The sequence below is a fragment of the Myotis myotis genome, unplaced genomic scaffold, assembly GCF_014108235.1.
Source record: "Myotis myotis isolate mMyoMyo1 unplaced genomic scaffold, mMyoMyo1.p scaffold_m19_p_37, whole genome shotgun sequence".
Lineage (NCBI taxonomy): Eukaryota > Metazoa > Chordata > Mammalia > Chiroptera > Vespertilionidae > Myotis > Myotis myotis.
The window spans coordinates 348,980-366,311 of record NW_023416343.1 but is presented as its reverse complement, the minus strand read 5'-3'; the positions used below and the strand labels follow the sequence as shown (position 1 = coordinate 366,311).

Sequence of the window (17,332 nt, the reverse complement as noted above, 5' to 3'; positions counted from 1 at the left end):
CCACTGTGACTCCCCATCTCGTCCGGCCACGTCCCCACCCCGCCAGCCACCACCTGGAGCCGCCCTATTCCGACGTGTGGTGAGAGCCTATCTTCAGTGCAACAACCTAGAGGGCGAGGCAGCCTGTGCTCTGCCCGGGGCCAGCACCGGGACCATGGGCCGGAAGTGGCAGGATTTTGCGCCAAGTGGCACAGCAAGTGCTTAGCACACACGGCACGAAGAGCAACAGAACGCAGACGGAGCAGAGCATTGCCACTTCCTCATCGCGCCTGTCTGTCAGTGAGGTGGAAGTTCTCTGAACATCCGATGTGCCCAGACAACACACACTTGGTAACAGCGGAAACACCCTGAAGCCTCCCTCCTCCGAAGGTGCAGGCTCCAGAAGAGGCACCACACACAGGGAGTCAGCAACTCCGTGCGCAACATCGGCCACCACGCCACGCGCACACCCCACCACCGGGCGTCACTCGTCGGGAAGAAGGTCAAACAGCAGGGGCTGCTCCGTGACCTGCAGGGCACCCGCAGCGCTCCCCGCCCGGCCTCACCTGTACACATGCACGTCCTTGCGCCTCCCGATCCTGTCGCACCAGTTCTGGGCCCGGGCGTCCAGCACCGGGTTCAGGTCGTGGTCGTAGAACACCACCGCGTCGGCTTCCATCAGGCTCACCCCTGACGAGCGGCTGCGTGTGGAGAGGATGACACAGAAGATGCGCCTGTCTCTGTTGAAGCTCTTCACCAGCTCCTGCGATGGAACAAAACCTCACTCAGGACTCCGGCACACGGGGAAACGCTGACCTCTCTCCACCAGACTTCTGGCCCTTTGTACACGTGCGTCCTGGCTCACCAGGCCTCCATACACGGTTTAAATGGCACAGGTCGTCACAGGAGACCGCCAGGCTCCAGGCGACAAGTGCTGTCAGCGCAATCGGTAGGCCCCACAGGAGAACGGAGCCTTCCTGGGGAGGGATGTGCGCTTTTTCGTGTGCCCCCAGGCAATGCCACGGCACCTTACAGCAAAGGCCCCTGGAGTAAGGCTGAGGGAGTGGGAACAGCCTGAGAGGCGCCTCCACCACTAGGGCCGGCACCGGATGGCTTCCCTGGACACAGCTCCTCCGCAGTGAGTGCAGCGCCAGATCAGACCAGAGCAGGCAAACCCTCCTCCTTCAGGAAAGCCCAGCCCAGCCGGCACGGCTCAGTGGTTGAGTGTCCACCCAGGAACCAAGCGATCACCGGTTCAATTCCGGTCAGGGCACATGCCCAGGTTGCAGGCTCGATCCCCAGGAGGGGAAGGCAGGAGGCAGCCGGTCCATGATGTTTCTCTCATTGATGTTTCTATCTCTCTCATTTCCTTTCTCTAAAAACCAATAAAAATATATTTTTTCAAAAAAGGGATTCTCCATACAATGTGTTACTCCACTACCAAGGAAACTTGTCAGTGAGCAGTGGCCGGCTCGGGGTGTGCAGCACGAGGTGCTGATGCTACAGAACATGATGCGGCAGTGGACGCACGGGCCAGCAGCTGGCCTCTGCTCTCGGCAACATCCGCGTACGCTGACCTGCCCCCAGGGCCGGGGACGGCTCGGGACGCGGAAGCCCGGGAAGGGGGGCGGGTTAAGCACTTCTACAGGAAACAGCTGCGCACTCCAGCCGTCAGGAGGGGGTGCTGGGAGGGAGCGACCACGTCGAGGGTCACACGCACTGTGACTGGCCGGGAAGCTGCAGCACTCACGCCCGGCAGCACTGCTCTGACAAGTGACCATGGCAGGTGGCTGCCCAGGCACTTCTTTAAGGTAAAGCCGTCGGCGGTTTCCTTTTCCCACCAGGGCTGCCTCCTGGAGGACACAGTCCTGCCCTGCAGGGAGCACACGTCACAGACCTGACTGCGGCACTGGGACGCTGGTGCGAGTCCCGAGTGGAAAAGTATGGAGAGATGGGGCTGAAAAGACTCTCAAGTTCCAAGACCCGGAGATGTCACGCCTCCCTCTGCTCGAAGCGGGGACAGCACCGAACGTGCACGGCCCCGAGCGTCTGCCTGACCTGCTGCTGCTCGCTGTTGGCGTTCTCGTCGATGCGGATGTAGGTGACGAAGTGGAAGTTCAGGAACATCTCCAAGATGTCCAGCATGAGGACCATCTGCGACATGATCAGCACCCGGCGTCGTTCTAACCTCAGCTTCTTCAGCAGCATCGCCAGGGCCTCCAGCTTTCCTACGGGGGAGCACCACTGAGTGTCTGCCCCCAGAGCACGGGTGCGATGCGCCAGCGTGCCCTCTCCTACCTGAGTCCAGCTGGACCAGCCTCAGCTCGGGGAACTGCAGCGAGCGCGGGGCGGTCACCTGCTGCAGCTGCGGGGCGTAGGGCGCCGTGTGCTCCTGCAGGCGGTGCCGGAAGATCCTCATCCTGTGGCTGTAGAGGGCGGGCGGCCGCGACACCCACACGGACGGGGGCGAGGCCACCACCGGCGGGATCACACAGGCCACCCTGAGGAGCAGGAAGCACGTCGTCACGGGCAGCACTTGGCAGCTCTGACCTCGGTCTCCATGGAGACAAGCCTGCTGCCCACACTGTCCCAGCAACCATGGGCACAGGCCCGACAGCCCTGGCCGATGAGTGCCACCCAGGGAGAAAAGCAGGGCAGGGCCCCCCAGGCCCCCAGCACGGACACTCACAGCCCATCCCCTGCGAAGGGCAAGTCTTCTGATGGGAACTTTGGGACACGGGGCTCTGTCTCCTGGACGGGGTGGGGGAAGAATGTGAACGCTGAGCTGCTACGGCCCTGTGCCACCAGGAGGGGCAGCCCGGGAGGAAGGACCGGTCTCAAGGCCGACCTGACACCCATCGCCCGGCCTCCGGACGCCACCTGCACCAGAAAACCCTTCCTCGGGCGGTCAGCTCAGGTTGGAGTCCATTACTTGCTGCCACTGCAGCAAACCAGTCACCCACCATCCAAACACCGACCAGGAAGACCAAGTAACTAAGGAGACGGAGGGACGTCCCACCTTCCTGGACAGACAGATTCACTGTGCCGGGGGCAGCTCTCCCAGCTTGATTAGAGGCTCCACACCAGCCCGGTCAGAAACCCAGCAAGTCGTTTCGTGGTTACCGACCAGCTGATTTTAAAGTTTATCTGGAGGCAAAAGACCATCACAGCCACACAACATGGAGAGAACGGAGTCTGAGGACGGCCACACGACTCCCAAGGCAGACGATGAAGTGGCAGACATCCAGACAGCGGCGCTGACGAGAGACGAGACAGCAGGCCCCGGGGCGGCGTAGAGGGCACAGGAGCAGACCTCCTCGTTCCAGTCACCTGACCCCCGACAGAGGCACCGGACGACCACACCACAGACTCCACGTGCAGGGAAGGACCAGGCGCCGAGCGCACCCTCACACATACTGACTCGGGGTCACAGAGCTGAGTGTGAGCTGCACGACGACAAACTCGGGGAAGACAGCTCACAAGGAACCTGGGTGACCCTGGTGTGGTGACGACTTTTCTAGACACAACACCAAAGACATGACCCCTGAGAGAGAAGACTGACCAGCTGACTCCACTGAAACTGAAAACTCCTGTTCTGCAAAGGACGCTGTCGGGAGAGCACGAAGGGAAGCCACGGACTGGGACACGTGTGCAAAGGACACATGTGCTGAAGGACCATTGTCCACAGGTACAGTGAGCTCTCAGCACTCAACAGAACGAAGGCAACCTGATTAAAAACGCACCGAAGGCCTGAACAGACACTCACCACAGACACATGCAAACGAGCCACCGAGAGACGCTCCACTTCCTGCGCCCCCCACGCAGACGCCGCCCAGCCCGGAGGCAGCACCAGGACCCGCACTCCCTGCTGGGGAGCAGGGGGCCGCCACTGAGGAAGACTGTTTCTTACAGAACTAGGCACAGTCTCACCACACGGTCCAGCCATCACGCTCCTAGCTTTTTGCCCGAAAGAGCTGAAAACCCATATCCACATGGAAACCTGCACTCAGATGGTGACTGCGTGGCCATAGTTCCTGAACTTGGAAACAACCTAGATGTCCTTCAGCCGGTAACGGATCAAGAACACTGGTCCATCCGGACAACGGAGGACGGTCAGCTGACAAGAAATGAGTACCAGCCAAGACAAGACAGGGAGGAACCTTCAATGCACATTCACCCCTGGAAGAACCCACGGAAACAGAAGCTCAGGGGCTGGCACGGCTCACAGCAGGGCACAGGGGGAGGAGGGAGGGCGAGGTGAGCACCAGGCCCTTCACACAGGGAAACCACCTCACCTGTCGATAAGATCCTGGAGGGACTCTTGACGTTGAGTCAGCGTCAAAATCAGGTCCCTGTGACTGTTTGAAGGTGACGTGCAGACACTCGCTGGCCTGGCCCCCTTCCCATGCCTGCTCCCCAGAGCTCCGAGCCCCGAGCCCCGTTCTCCGCAGGCCAGGGAACAAGCCGCCAGCAGGTCTGCCCCGTAGATGGGGGCGCGGGAGCAGCGCCGCTCATTGACAGCGTGGACCTGGTCCAGCCGCTCTCTCAGAAGCCGGGCCTTGTCCTCCTGCATCAGAAAGCGATAGGAACAGCCCCTGAGAAACCCCACCCTGCGGGGCCCTGGGCGGGGCCTGCCCCCAGAGCACCCCAGAGGAGAAAAGCAGATTCTCGAGACAGCATTTCCCACGTCACAAGAATATAAACTACGTGAAAGGAAACGTTTGCCATTATAAAGCCAGTTTCATTCCTTCTGTTAGGAAAGTTTTAAAATGAAAGGTAGGAAACCCAGCCACGCCCTCGGAAGGCCCCACGCGCCCGGGGAGGTGCTCAGTACCTGGGTGGGCCCCCCAATGGGAGACGCTGGTTTGGGGGCCAGGCCGGGTTCCCCCACAGTCAGGGGGTTGACCGCCACTCGACCAGGCACACCAACTGCAAATCAAAACCAAGGTTGGAAACAGCTCCGGACGCTGCGCACCACCTGCCCCCAGCGCGCCCTCAGATCAGTGCTGCCTCTCCCTGCACGTTCACGCCTACACTGGTCAGAACCCACGAGGCACCCCTGCCCTCTGGCCACATTCTGAGCGAGCGCCAGCCTGTCTCCTCCCGTGGCGAATGCCCTGTGCGCCGTCCTCACGGCCCTCACGCCGGCACACCAGCCACCAGGGCCCTGGCCCTTCCTCAGCATCAACCTGGCGGCCCTCAGGCCAGGAGTCAGCTGCCCTCCAAACCAGCACAAAGCCACCCCCAGACGGTCAGGGCTGCTGCTGGCCCTGACACGTGTGCTCAGGGATGGCTCCAGGGGCCTGGTTAGGGGGCACCGGGGAGAGGCGCGGTGATTCGGCAGGAGCGGGTCCAGGGAGCAAGAGGACCCTGGCAGGAAGCAGGCTGCGGACCAGGCAAGAGGCAGCGTTACCGGTCTCACACCGAGGACCCCGCCCCGTCGTCTGTCCCGGGGAAACCCCAGCACCAGAGCAAACATCTACAGCGAGGGGAGGCTGGTGAGTGTCAGCCAGTAGCTCTGAGAGCCAGCAACAAAGGAGACCCAGCGGACACTGTGTCCGTGGAAACAGACACGGCCACGCGGGACCTTCAGGTTCTGAGGCCCCACGGCCAGAATCCTCAAGGCCTCCCGTTACCTGCGAGGGAGAGAGCCAGAGGCGGCCTCACAGCCAGTCTTCCCCCTGCTCAGAGCACTCTACCTGGTGGGGCCACGGGAGCAGGGCCGGGGCCGCTGGTCGGGGGCTTGCTTCCCAGGGTGCTCAGGGCACCCGCCTGAGACACGGTCTGCATCACCATGGGGCCTGGCGGTCGCAGGTAGGACTGCCCGGGGGCGGACACGATCTGAAGGACGCTGCCTGTAATCACACGGGTGCCAGGGCCATCAGTCACGCCCTCTCCAAGGGTGCAGACACAGACCACAAACCTCATCTCCAAAACCACACTTGCTTCCACAATGCAATGCTAAGTTCAGTTACTTGTAGAAAAAGGAAAACACTTTATTCACAATGAATGTAACTCTAAGAAGCAGCCCAGCTGGTGAGGCTCAGGGGTTGAGCGTGGACCTGAGAACCAGGAGGTCACAGTTTGATTCCAGGTCAGGGCACATGCCCGGTTGCAGGCTGGATGCCTAGCAGGGATGTGCAGGAGGCAGCCAATCAGTGATTCTCTCTCATCATGGATGTTTCTCTCTCTCTCCCTTCCTCTGAAATCAATAAATAGTAAAAAAAAGGAAATAATGTCGTTTTTCTTAATGTCAAAAGGAAGCTCATCGATTCCTAGAAATTCCTAGGAATTCGGGGCAGTGCAAGGGGCACTTGCTCAGGGTCGGTCACGTCGGGTGAGGCCTGAGTCCCAGGGAAGGTGCCAGCCGCCTGACCACAGGTTGGCGCTGGCCGACCCGCCAGCGGATGAAGAAAAGGCTGGCGTGTTTAGGTGCAAACGCTGTGGCTCTGCTTACGGAGCCGGCACAGCCTCGGTGTGACCGAGCCTCTCTCCATCTGCTCCCCAGGAACTCCCACGTCCCAAGAAACTGCAGCCCCAGGGATGGCCTCGCCCCTTGGACCAAAACCTGGAGAAGCAGGAAATTAGACCAATTGAGAACGTTTCTTTGCTGCAGGCTTCCTAGGGGCCTCTGCTCTGCCAGCTGTGCCTCTCCAGTGGCCTTCACCACCGGGAGCCATGCTCACCAGGGCCCAGACACGTGCGGGCAGGGCTGCTGAGGACACCACCCTGACCCCAAACCACAACTGAGGGGGACACATGTGACTGAGCTGCTGCCCCGTGGTCACTCAGGACTAGCGGGAGCACACACCCTCCTTTCTTCAAGCAGCAGCCGCCCCACGGACACATCGCCCTCGGCCACAGGGGGCTCTGGCCTGGAGCTACTGCGACCTGTGAGCACAGCTGCAGCCCTGGGCCTTTTCGGACAATTCTCAGGTCACAGTAAAATCAGAAGCAGCAAGTGTTTCTATTCTGATTTTAAAAATAGGAAACTTTCATCAAAGGGTAGATTTTTTATAGATTTCAGAGAGGAAGGGAAAGGAAGAGAGACAGAAACATCCATGATGACAGGGAATCATGGATCGGCTGCCTCCTGCACGCCCCTCACTGGGGATGGAGCCCGCAACCCGGGCCTGTGCCCTGAGGGGGAATCGAACCCTGACCTCCTGGTTCCTAGGTCGACGCTCAACCCCTGAGCCCTGTCAGCTGGGCAAAGGGTAGGTTTTTTAAATGATTACCATCTACTGAGCCCATGTCAAGGACTGGGCAGCCAGGTACACACACATTACCCACTGGTCCTCCCAGCCCCTCGGGCCAGGCTCGCTGTGGTGCCCAGGGAGGCACTGGGCGGCGGCGCTCACCTTGCAGCTGCAGGGGCTGGCCGGCGGTGAGCTGCCGCAGCTGGCTGTGGGACAAGGTGAACTTGTTCCCTTGGAACTGCAGCGTCACCGGGGTCTCTGGTTGGGCCACGCGACTCGGCGGTCCTGCGAGTGACGCCAGCTGTGCTATTTTGACCACCTCCCCACCTAAGGGAACAGAGGAAAGGGGAATGAAACTTCTGTGGAAAGTTTTTGAATGTGACACTGTCGTATAGAACGACCTCGGGTAATAAACAGAAGTATCAGAAAAACAGTGATGACACTTTCAGGAAAGAGCGATTTTAATAGGAAAGAGAAGACCCAGTTAACATCAGATTTTAATGGTTAACTCCTGCCATCGTAACTGGTGGACTTTACGCCAGCACCCACACTGCGAGGGGCACTTTCCTTCCCTCCCCAACCAGGGAGCAAGCAGCCACCGTCACAGAGCAGAGCCCATTCTGCAGCCTCGGGGCAGCCTCCGCGTCAGAGACCCTCCCCAGCGGGAAGCCTCGTGCAGCTGAGCTCAGAGGGAGGCATGACCCACGCTCCCCCCGCAGTCAGTACAGAAACACGTCCCGGCTGGAGCTTCGAGACAATTCAGATGGAGTCACAAGCACTTCATTCAAAAAGGCTGTGATTACACAGGACTAAAGGTTTTTTTACCCAATGGTTGATATTTGAGTCTAAATGTTCCTCCTACGAAAACCCATTCAAGAATTATTAGTGATAAAAACAATTAGCAAAAGACAAGAAAAACACCAGGAATCTTGCGCACAGAACCGTGATTAAGGACAGGAAAGTGAGAAAGGAGAGGCAGAGAGTGAGTCCCGTTAGCCCTCGAGGTCCACACAGAGGTGAAGGCCACCAGACGGAAGGCGACCTGGTGGACGATGCCCCACGCACAGCCACAAAAGCCCCGTCCCAGGCCAAGAAACACGTCCCACGGGCGGGGGGCCCAGCGGTGACTGCGGGCAGCAGACGAGAGGACTGCAGACCCAGCCGGAACGCGGGGTCCTCAGGACACCACGCTCCTCTCCCCTCCCCTCCAGAGGCCTCGGCACAGCCCGTCATCCCGCAGCGAGTGTCCGAGCAGCACCTGAGACCAGGCGGCCGTGCCAGGAAGGGCACCTTCCACAGCAGAACGGACAGGGTCCACGTGAAATTTGGAAATATGCTAATCTCACTGGCCACAATGAAAAATTCTATTAAAATCTATAATAATAAAAGCATAATATGCTAATTAGACCAGACATCCGGACGAAGCCGGGGCTGCGAGGGCCGAGCCCCTTGCATGAATTTTGTGCACCAGGCCTCTAGTACTTAATAAAATTGAAATCTTAGTCATTGAATTATTATTAAATGTCTCAGTTGAGCAATAATTCATCCCAGGTTTAAATCTGGTAACAGCGAGAGATGAAAAGGAAGTCCTGGTTTTAGAAACCGAACACTAGGCCCATGGCTGTCCAGGAAGCGGCCGCTTTCATTTTACCCCTTTGCTCCCCAGCTGATCTCGGCCCTGGGCCAAAGCCCGGCTCACAGTGAGGGAGGCACAGTCATCAGCATGAAGCTCAGAGTGAGTGCAGGAGGAAAGCAGAGCTGACGGACGGACGGGACGGGGTCAGGAGAAAAGGCAGAGAAAGGACAGGCCCTGGGCACTGGCCCTGAGATTTAGGGCCGGAAAGGACAGCAGGGCCACAGCACGGCAAAGGCAGCGCCGGCTTGGGGGGACAGGAGTGGACAGAGAGGCTCTTCACACTGCTGGTCTGAGCACAGCTTCCTGGGAGCAGGGGCAGAGCCCCAGGAGAGGCGAGGCCACTTACTGGGCAGGCGCGCCTGGGCCTGCGAGGTGAGCAGCAGCCCCTGAGGCAGCGTGCTCTGCCCGGCCGGGTGCGAGGGGGCCTGGGGCTGGGGCTGGGACGGGCCCAAGGCGGAGGCCTGGGGCGCGGTCTGAGCCCGCAGTTTCGCAGGATGGGCTGGGCTAGGAGCTGTGCTGCAGGTCGAGGTGGCCTGGGGTCTCGGAGCACCGGTGGGAGCCTGGGGGGCCGCTGCCGCTGCAATCAACAAGGGTGGTTTGTGCAGAGCTGTTAGAGGTTCTCAATGCAATGCAGTACTTTAACCCGAATTTTAAAGAAATAAACATTTCATACTGTCTCTCAAATGAGAAGCTCTCTCTAAAAAGGGGGGTGAAGGCCAATGTGCTCTAGACAGAGAGGTATGATTTTTTATCCGCTGTTAACTATTTCCACTTGGCGCGAACCAGCAGCCTACACAGCAGTACATTCCTGCAGTGAACAGTGTTAGAAGTCAGCCATGTAAACCCGTGTCCACCAGAGGGAACCCTGCCCCCCCACAAGGCACACACAGAGGCTGCACCTCCAGCTGCACCAGGGGCGCTTGCACGAAGCAGCTCTGGACACTTGAAGCCGCCGGCACACGGCCCAGGACCCGCTGACGGGCTGGAGCACGGCCCGCGTCACCTGTCGGCCCCTGCCCCATCCTTCTCTGCTGTGAATCAGGTGACTTCCCTCCAGGAGCTCCCTCAGGAGCATCCTCATCGCCACACCACACACGCCTCCACGAAGCGTGCACCGCCTTGTAAAATCCAGTTTAAAGACATAAAAAAGCCTCCAACTCGTGCGAGGGCTGCACAGGTCTCTTCGGCAGAATGGAGGTCCCTCGTCAGAGGGGCCAGGCAGCACCCTCCGTGGCAAACACACCACCACACAAGACATACCTTTGGCATCCGGGTTGGCAGAGAACGTGGCGATGGGCGGCCGTCCTCGCACGTGGCCCTGTGGCGTGGCCGTGGCCGCTGTGGAGGTGGCCGTCCGGGGCGGGTGTGTGCTGGGGAAAGCCACCGTGCGGCCCTCGGGCTTCTGGCCGTACTGCACAGGCTGGAACAACCTAAACGCGTGTGGACGGGAAGACACAGCGTCGCTGCAGCAGGCCTGGGGGGGTGCCTGCCCCGAGCAGCAGGCTCCCACTCCGGCTGCTGGTTACAGCAGGGGGCCCGGGCGGTGCTGGCAACACTCAGCACACGACAGTGGCCCCCGTGCCTGCGTGATGGGGTGTGATTTTACTTCAATTAGGTTCCTATCAGAGTGGACAAGGAAAGGCATCTGGCACACCAAGTCCAGATGACTGTTTAGGGCAGCGGTTCTCAACCTGTGGGTCGCGACCCCTTTGGGGGTCGAACGACCCTTTCACAGGGGCGGCGTAAGACCAACGGAAAACACATCTATAATTACATACTGTTTTCGTGATTCATCACTGTGCTTTCATTATGTTCAATTTGTAACAATGAAATTGGGGGTCACCACAACATGAGGAGCTGTATTAAAGGGTCGTGGTGCCGAAACCGGTTTGGCTCAGTGGATAGAGCGTCGGCCTGCGGACTGAAAGGTCCCAGGTTCGATTCCGGTCAAGGGCATGTACCTGGGTTGCGGGCACATCCCCAGTAGGAGATGTGCAGGAGGCAGCTGATCGATGTTTCTCTCTCATCGATGTTTCTAACTCTCTATCTCTCTCCCTTCCTCTCTGTAAAAAATCAATAAAATATATTTAAAAAAAAAAAAAAAGGGTCGTGGCATCAGGAAGGTTGAGAACCACTGGTTTAGAGGAAGCAGTGAGGTGAAAGGTCAGTGGCAGCCTCAGGGGACGGAGCACAGGGACAGGAAGGGCAGACGGAACAGCCTCCGCGACCACAGAGCGCGACCACGCAGGGCCCGCGGGTGCCCCTCGGGCTTCACAGCGTCCGTGTCCTCTGCAGCCGGCTTTCCCAGGAACTGCAGAGCAGGGCGCCCCGTGAAGCCCGTGCGACACCAGCAGAGGCAGCGCCGTCGCCGCCGTGCAGGTCCGAGGGCTGCAGGCCCTGCCCGTGCGGGCGAGGGCCCAGGCCCGGGAAGACACACATGGGCGAGGAAACAAGAATGGCTGCCGGTTTGCAGAATTGGCCCTCTGTCTCTGAAATGCTGGCTTCCCGTCCCTCGTTTTAGCTGAGCCCAGGACTTCATCTGTTTCCGCTCCGGGGTCAGCCCCTCCTGAGCCCCGTGGGCTCTGCCTTCGTCCGCAGACGGGTTCTGCCCCGTCCCAGCCTCCAGGCGCCCGCCAGATGGTCATCCTCCCAGGGGTCCCTTCACTTAGTCAGGAGCCCTCTGCTCGCCGCAGGCCCACACCACCCTCCAGTGCCCTCTGCCCTCACTCCCCAGCACCCGGCCAGGACAGCTGCCCCCCCCCACCCACCAGGTCGGACCCAGCCCAAGGACTGGTCCCAGCTCCTCCCCACAGGCCCCGCCCCGATCCTAACCCTTTGTGAAGGCGGTGAAGGGCCACTCCTCGGCGGGTGAGAGCCAAGCCCACACTTCCCACTGACAATGAGCGACTCAGAGGGCAGAGGACATCTGGGCCATGTCCAGAGCAGACAACCCAACAGGCGACTGGCCTCTTCTCACAGCCTGGAGCCAGGGTCTCGTGGAAACTCCAGCCGGGTCCCAAGCCTCCCAGTGTCACTCCCACCCACAGCCAGGGGCCGATTCACGACGGCCAGAGCCCAGCCAGGCCAGAGGGGGCGCCGCAGGCCACACGCTCCGCACACACCTGCTGGGCTTCAGTCGGACCGAGGGGGGCCGGCCGGGCGGGGGCGGGGCGGTGAAGAGCTCCTCCATGAGTTTCCGCGACACCCTCTTCTTGCACAGCAGTTCAGCCTCGTGGCGAGTCATTTTATTTTCTAAGCCAATAAGGTCAAATAGAGAAAGATCCGTTTCCTAAGCAGAAGGAAAAAACGAGCTACGTGGGACAGGAGGAAAGGCCTCGACTAAGAATCAAAGCAGGTGCGCAGACAGAAGACCAGGCCCTGTGCCACGAGGTCTCCTGAAGGCCTCGCTGTGCCGCGCCGGGGCTCAGCGTGCCTCCCTCTCCCCAGTTGAGACGGGAATGGAGGAGGCGGCACCCAGGGACGGACTAGACCCGGCAGAGGAGAGGGAAGTCTGTGGCGTGGGGGAGACCCCGGGAGGCCCAAGAGCTGGTGCCAGTGGAGGTGGCTGTGTGGCACGCCGCCCGTCCTACAGCAGAGCCCTGGGGAGGCTCACTGCTGAGTGAGAGCCGAGGAAGGTGGACAGCGGGGTGGGCGGGGACGCGGAGAAAGGGGCACCTCCCACCCGTACACACTGACGGGAGATAGCGCAGCTGCCGTGGAAAGCAGGCAGCAGTTCACCAGAGTCACACCTGACCTGCACCTCCAGGCCTAGCCTTGTGCCCAAGGGAACCATGACCACGCCCACACGAAACTGCCCGAGGGCCCATGGCAGTGCCGAGGGCCACACGTGGGAACTGCCCACGTCCACCTGATGAGCGGACAAGCACAACGGTGTGCATGCAGGGGAGCCCTTCAATCTTCAGAGGAAGGAAAGCCTACTGCAACATGGCAAACGGCCAGCAGCCCCGAGGGCAGGAAGCCAGGCACTGAAGTCCACGCATGGTCTGGCCCCACGTGTGTGCAGCGCATGGTTCACATGGAAGAGGTGACTCCACAGAGAGTGAGAGGAGCTGCCTGAGGCTGGGCGGGTGTGGGAGCGAGGTCCACGCGTGCACTCGCTCTGGGTCCTGAGAGGCTGGGACGTGGGCGACGGCTGCACAGGCCGTACACACACAAGTCCACATGCTGCACACTTCAGAGGTGTGTCCAGTGACAAAGCGTCTCCATGGCATCTCAGAAGCACAACACAGGAAGCGGCCCCAATGGACCGGCCCCTGACACGGCTCAACTGCAGCAGCAGCAGCTGACCCGCTCACAGCACACTGCTCGCTCAGGGTCCTCAGACTGTCACACACTCACTAGTCACACCTTGAACCTCCCTACTCGAGGGAGGGGGACCTGAAGCCACCGAGTCCCTGGCCTGACCCCAACCTGCACCTGCACCTGCACCTGCACCAGCTCCCCCAACACACAAAGCAGGTGCCCAGGTCCTGGGCCTCTGGGCCTGTGCCCCCAGGGGGGGTCGGCCTCGCTGTAGCCAGCTCCCCGTCACGTCCACACTGCGCCCCTTCTCAGAGTCCAACAGCACATGCCACGCCAAGGAGCCTGCCCCGAGGTCAGTGCCACACACGGACGCTTCTCAAGGGGAAGACACGGCACAAAGGCTGCTGGGTGCTGCCGTGTCAGGACCGCAGGACCCAGACACAGCTACCTTCCTAGGTCCCTCCTTACCGTCCAGGCATCCCTGTCGAGCGCCTTGAGCACGAGGGAGGCCAAGCGGAGCTGCAGCGGCCGGGCCGAAAACGAGGACTGCGGGAGCCGGGGCTCCACCAGCCCCGGGTGGTTACAGATGCGCTGCAGCCTCAGCAGGATGCTCAGCACGTCCACAAAGTGCCCGCCCTTCAGCGCCTCCTGGGTCCTGACGGAGACACGAGCACTCAGCGTCGGCCCCGCCAGTTCCGACAGGGATGCACGTCCGCCCCCGACGCGCTCGGCTATGTCACTGCCCCCGACTCCCGTCTTGTCACCCTCAGGCTCCCTCCGTCCCGATAGGACGGGAGTCAGAGAGCCGGGGGAGGGTCAGGCAGCACACAGCAGCCCGACCCATGCTCCATGGACCCATGGTGTCAGCTACCCACAATCCAAAGCCATCGAATGCCAAGTTCTAGAAATAAACAACGTCTAGGCTGAAGTTGTGTGCTGCTCTGGACAGCGTGCTGATCTCTCTCCTGCTGGGGGTGTCAGTCGCCCCTTTGCCCAGCGTCCCACGCTGTAGACACTCCAGCTGTTAGTCACTTAAGCAGACTGACTGTCCTGGCATCAGCACACGTGTTCAAGTCGCCCTTATTTTACTTAAAATGGCCCCAAAGAGCAAGAGCAGTGATGCTGGCAACGTGGGAATGCCAGACGCCGGAAGGTGCTCCTTTAAGGGGAAAGGCGAATGCTCTCAACTCAATAAGGAAAGAGAAGGAACTGCATGGGGAGGGGCCTGAGACCTCCAGTCAGCATGAACCTTCTGGCCGTGACCGTGAAGAGGTCTGCTATGGACAGTCCAGCCCTGAAGGGTCATGTAGTTCCAGGCGGCCCTGGCACAGCTCCCCTGTGGACGAGGGGGGACAACTGTGCAGCCATCCTGGGGCCACACCGGCCTGAAACCTGACATCCTAGGTCCCGTCAGGACGTGTTTCCTGCGCGAATGGACACAGAGCGCCGGCCACGCCTGGGTTGGCCCTGGGCGTGGGTCGGGGTGAAGAGGTGGAGGGGACCCAGCACAGGCGGTGCACTCACCCCGGCTGTAGGATGACGTCCTCGTACAAGGCTTTCTGTCGACTGGACAGGCGACACTTCAGCACATGCTCGTACCGCTTGGTCAGCTGCTTCTCTGTGTCCCTCTTGGTTCTCCTCAGAATGAACGGCTGGGTCACCTGGGGAAGGAGACGCCGTGGCTCCCCTCTGGGAACGACATCACCGCACACCACCGTAGTCCCTGCACTCTGTGTGTGTGTGGGGGGAGGGCACGTACCCTGTGCAGGCGGATGACCACCTTGTGGTAGTAGTCCTGGTTCTCCTCAGTGGGGGCCTGCAGGGGGACGTGCAGGTAGGGCCGCGAGAGGCCCGGGATGAGGAAGTGCACCATGGTCCACAGCTCCAGGAAGGTGTTGTGCAGCGGCGCGTCGATAAGGAGCAGGCGCTGCTGGCTGCACGAGACCAGAGACCACGTCTGAAAGCCCCGCTGGGACTGCTGCGTCTGAGACGTTTAAGGACAAGGCAAGCCTACGGGGTAACTAGGCGGCCCCCAGGTGCCTGGAAGACATGGCTGCGCTAAACGAACGCTCTCGTGTCCTCGCGGGAGGGACTGTGCCAAGGACAGGCCGCCTGTGTCACTGAACCCCCAGCCCCCCACAGCCCGGGAGGCCAGGCCGACCTCTGCAGGGTGAACACCGCCTCCCAGTGCCGCTCGCTCAGGCCCTTGACACGCTGCATCTCGTCGATGACCAGGCAGCGCCAGCGCACCCGCGTGAGGGCCGCGTAGCCCCGGAAGAACTGCTTGTAGGACGTGATGCAGACGTGGAAGCTGTTGGGCTCGGTCCATCCCTGCGGCACAGAACACAGGCGTCTCCTCACTGTTTGATAACGCGCTATTTCTGCACAAAAAAGACCCCACGTGTGTATTTTTATGACCCTTCCTCCAGGAGCCTCCAGCACTCGTGTGGACAAACTCAGAGGCGGTGCTGGGGCCCCAACAACCGCTGTGGAGACAGACTACCCTGGGAGGACTGGGCAAGGCGAGATGCTCTCCGAGGCCGCAGGCAGCGTGCGGCTCTGCGCTGCCACTGGCTGCCTGAGAAGCTTTACAACAATTGGTGACCAGACAGTGGAAACCCAATGCATCTTGAGGTGTCAATTTTTCAGTAAATGCTCCTCAACACGGCAGCCCGCTCGGCGCCCCACGCACACACCACAGGCACCTGGGACCGGAGGCACCGCGTCTCCTGTCTGAGAGCCCACGGCCCACAGCTAACAAGGGCCACAGCCCTCACTGCAGGGCCGTCAGTCCCGGAAGGAAACGCCTCCCTTTCCAGGAAGGGACACGAGGCGTGTACACCCGGGCCCTCCGTGAGGCGTGTACACCCGGGCCCTCCGTGAGGCGTGTACACCCGGGCCGGGCCCTCCGTGAGGCGTGAACACCCGGGCCCTCCGTGCAGGGCAGTCAATGCTTTTGAGGAACTGCAGGTCTAAAATGACCTGAAGGCGGTGTCTGTCTCACAGTAATTACACTAATAAGCACATTTTGAAACGTGTCTCATACTAAGATGGTTTCTTGTCTGGCTTTGTTTCACGCTGGAGCTGAAGTACCTGTCTCTTTGCTCTGTGTTCTCGGTGGAGCTGAAGTACCTGTCTCTTTGCTCTGAGCTCTCAGTGGAGCTGAAGTACCTGTCTCTTTGCTTTGAGTTCTCGGTGGCTGCCAACATATACGAGGGTCTTGAGCCCAGGACACCAGCGCTTCAGCTCGAGCTCCCACTTGAGGATGTTATAGCTCCTCACGACGACCAGGTGAGGGCCCCAGTTGCCTGCAGAGGGAAGGGACACAGCCATCCTCTCAGCCACACTGCCCTCGCCAGGCCCAGGCACCAGCACGCGCTGTGGAGACGTCCCCGAGAGGGACTGAAGCAGCCGTCCAGCGGGTGCAGGGGCGTCCTCCCACCATGGCTCCTGGACTGGGACGGCGCCTCCGTCCCCACTCCCAGCAGCCGCAGCGGCAGGCCTGACTCTCAGGAGGCGCTCAGCCAGAGTGGCTGGATGAGTGATCACCCAATAAAAGGAATGCTTACTCAGAAACATGGCCAACCCCATGAGCACGGGAAGGAACTCCCGCTGACAAGGAACAATGCTCAGGAAAAAGCAGTCAGCATCCCGCAGCCCTCGGAGCCCAAGGCCTGGCCCTCCCCGGTGGGAATTCCCACAGCACCACACCAACTCACGTGGAGGTTCCCAACCTCTCGCCAACACACACGCCCAAAACATCCCAACTAGGTGGTTTCAGCTCATTCCTCTAAAAAATGCGCGTCCTCAAATGATCAGAATCACACACACCAGACCGTAACGTCTGTTAGAAACGGAGCCACACCGAGCGAGAGGCGGGAAGGACAGGCTGGGAAAGATCTCACCCACCCGACGGCCAAGGCTGATCAGACGCGAGGCGCCCCGACCCCCACGAGAAAGCACCACACGAGGAGCCCAGAAAACAGGCCCTCCCGACCCTCGCTCACCACACCCTGGCCCGCACGACAGGCTCGGCAGCACCTGCTGTCCCTGCGCCTACCTTCGTTGCAAGCGAGGTGGGCAAAGAAGGCGATGATCTGCACCGTCTTCCCCAGCCCGGCATCGTCCGCCAGGATGCCATTGAGGTTCTTCCGGTAGAGCTTGGCCAGCCAGTCCAGGCCGATCTCCTGGTACTCCCTGAGCGTGCCGTGCAGCAGGGGCGGGGCACTCAGCTTCACCTGCGGGGACAGACCCG

The 17,332-nt window shown here is 60.6% G+C and overlaps 1 protein-coding gene and 1 non-coding gene across 18 annotated transcripts in view; both read right to left on the bottom strand.

The window, feature by feature from the left end:
- EP400 (E1A binding protein p400) overlaps positions 1 to 17,332 on the bottom strand; it is a 59,524-nt gene that overhangs the window by 15,965 nt on the left and 26,227 nt on the right. For all 17 annotated transcript variants that reach the window (XM_036303412.1, XM_036303420.1, XM_036303417.1 and 14 more), the window contains 16 exons: positions 17,138 to 17,315; positions 16,249 to 16,385; positions 15,239 to 15,408; positions 14,837 to 15,011; positions 14,602 to 14,738; positions 13,546 to 13,732; positions 11,937 to 12,103; positions 10,075 to 10,244; positions 9,161 to 9,391; positions 7,341 to 7,505; positions 5,679 to 5,834; positions 4,814 to 4,908; positions 4,275 to 4,546; positions 2,278 to 2,480; positions 2,038 to 2,207; positions 546 to 742 (listed from right to left, as the gene is read on the bottom strand). In XM_036303412.1, coding sequence (XP_036159305.1) covers positions 546 to 742; positions 2,038 to 2,207; positions 2,278 to 2,480; positions 4,275 to 4,546; positions 4,814 to 4,908; positions 5,679 to 5,834; positions 7,341 to 7,505; positions 9,161 to 9,391; positions 10,075 to 10,244; positions 11,937 to 12,103; positions 13,546 to 13,732; positions 14,602 to 14,738; positions 14,837 to 15,011; positions 15,239 to 15,408; positions 16,249 to 16,385; positions 17,138 to 17,315 — 2,810 coding nt within the window. The remainder of the gene's footprint in view (positions 1 to 545; positions 743 to 2,037; positions 2,208 to 2,277; positions 2,481 to 4,274; positions 4,547 to 4,813; positions 4,909 to 5,678; positions 5,835 to 7,340; positions 7,506 to 9,160; positions 9,392 to 10,074; positions 10,245 to 11,936; positions 12,104 to 13,545; positions 13,733 to 14,601; positions 14,739 to 14,836; positions 15,012 to 15,238; positions 15,409 to 16,248; positions 16,386 to 17,137; positions 17,316 to 17,332) is intronic.
- LOC118653045 lies at positions 913 to 1,043 on the bottom strand. The gene has a single exon (XR_004966758.1). It is a non-coding gene; the product is annotated as a small nucleolar RNA SNORA49 (small nucleolar RNA).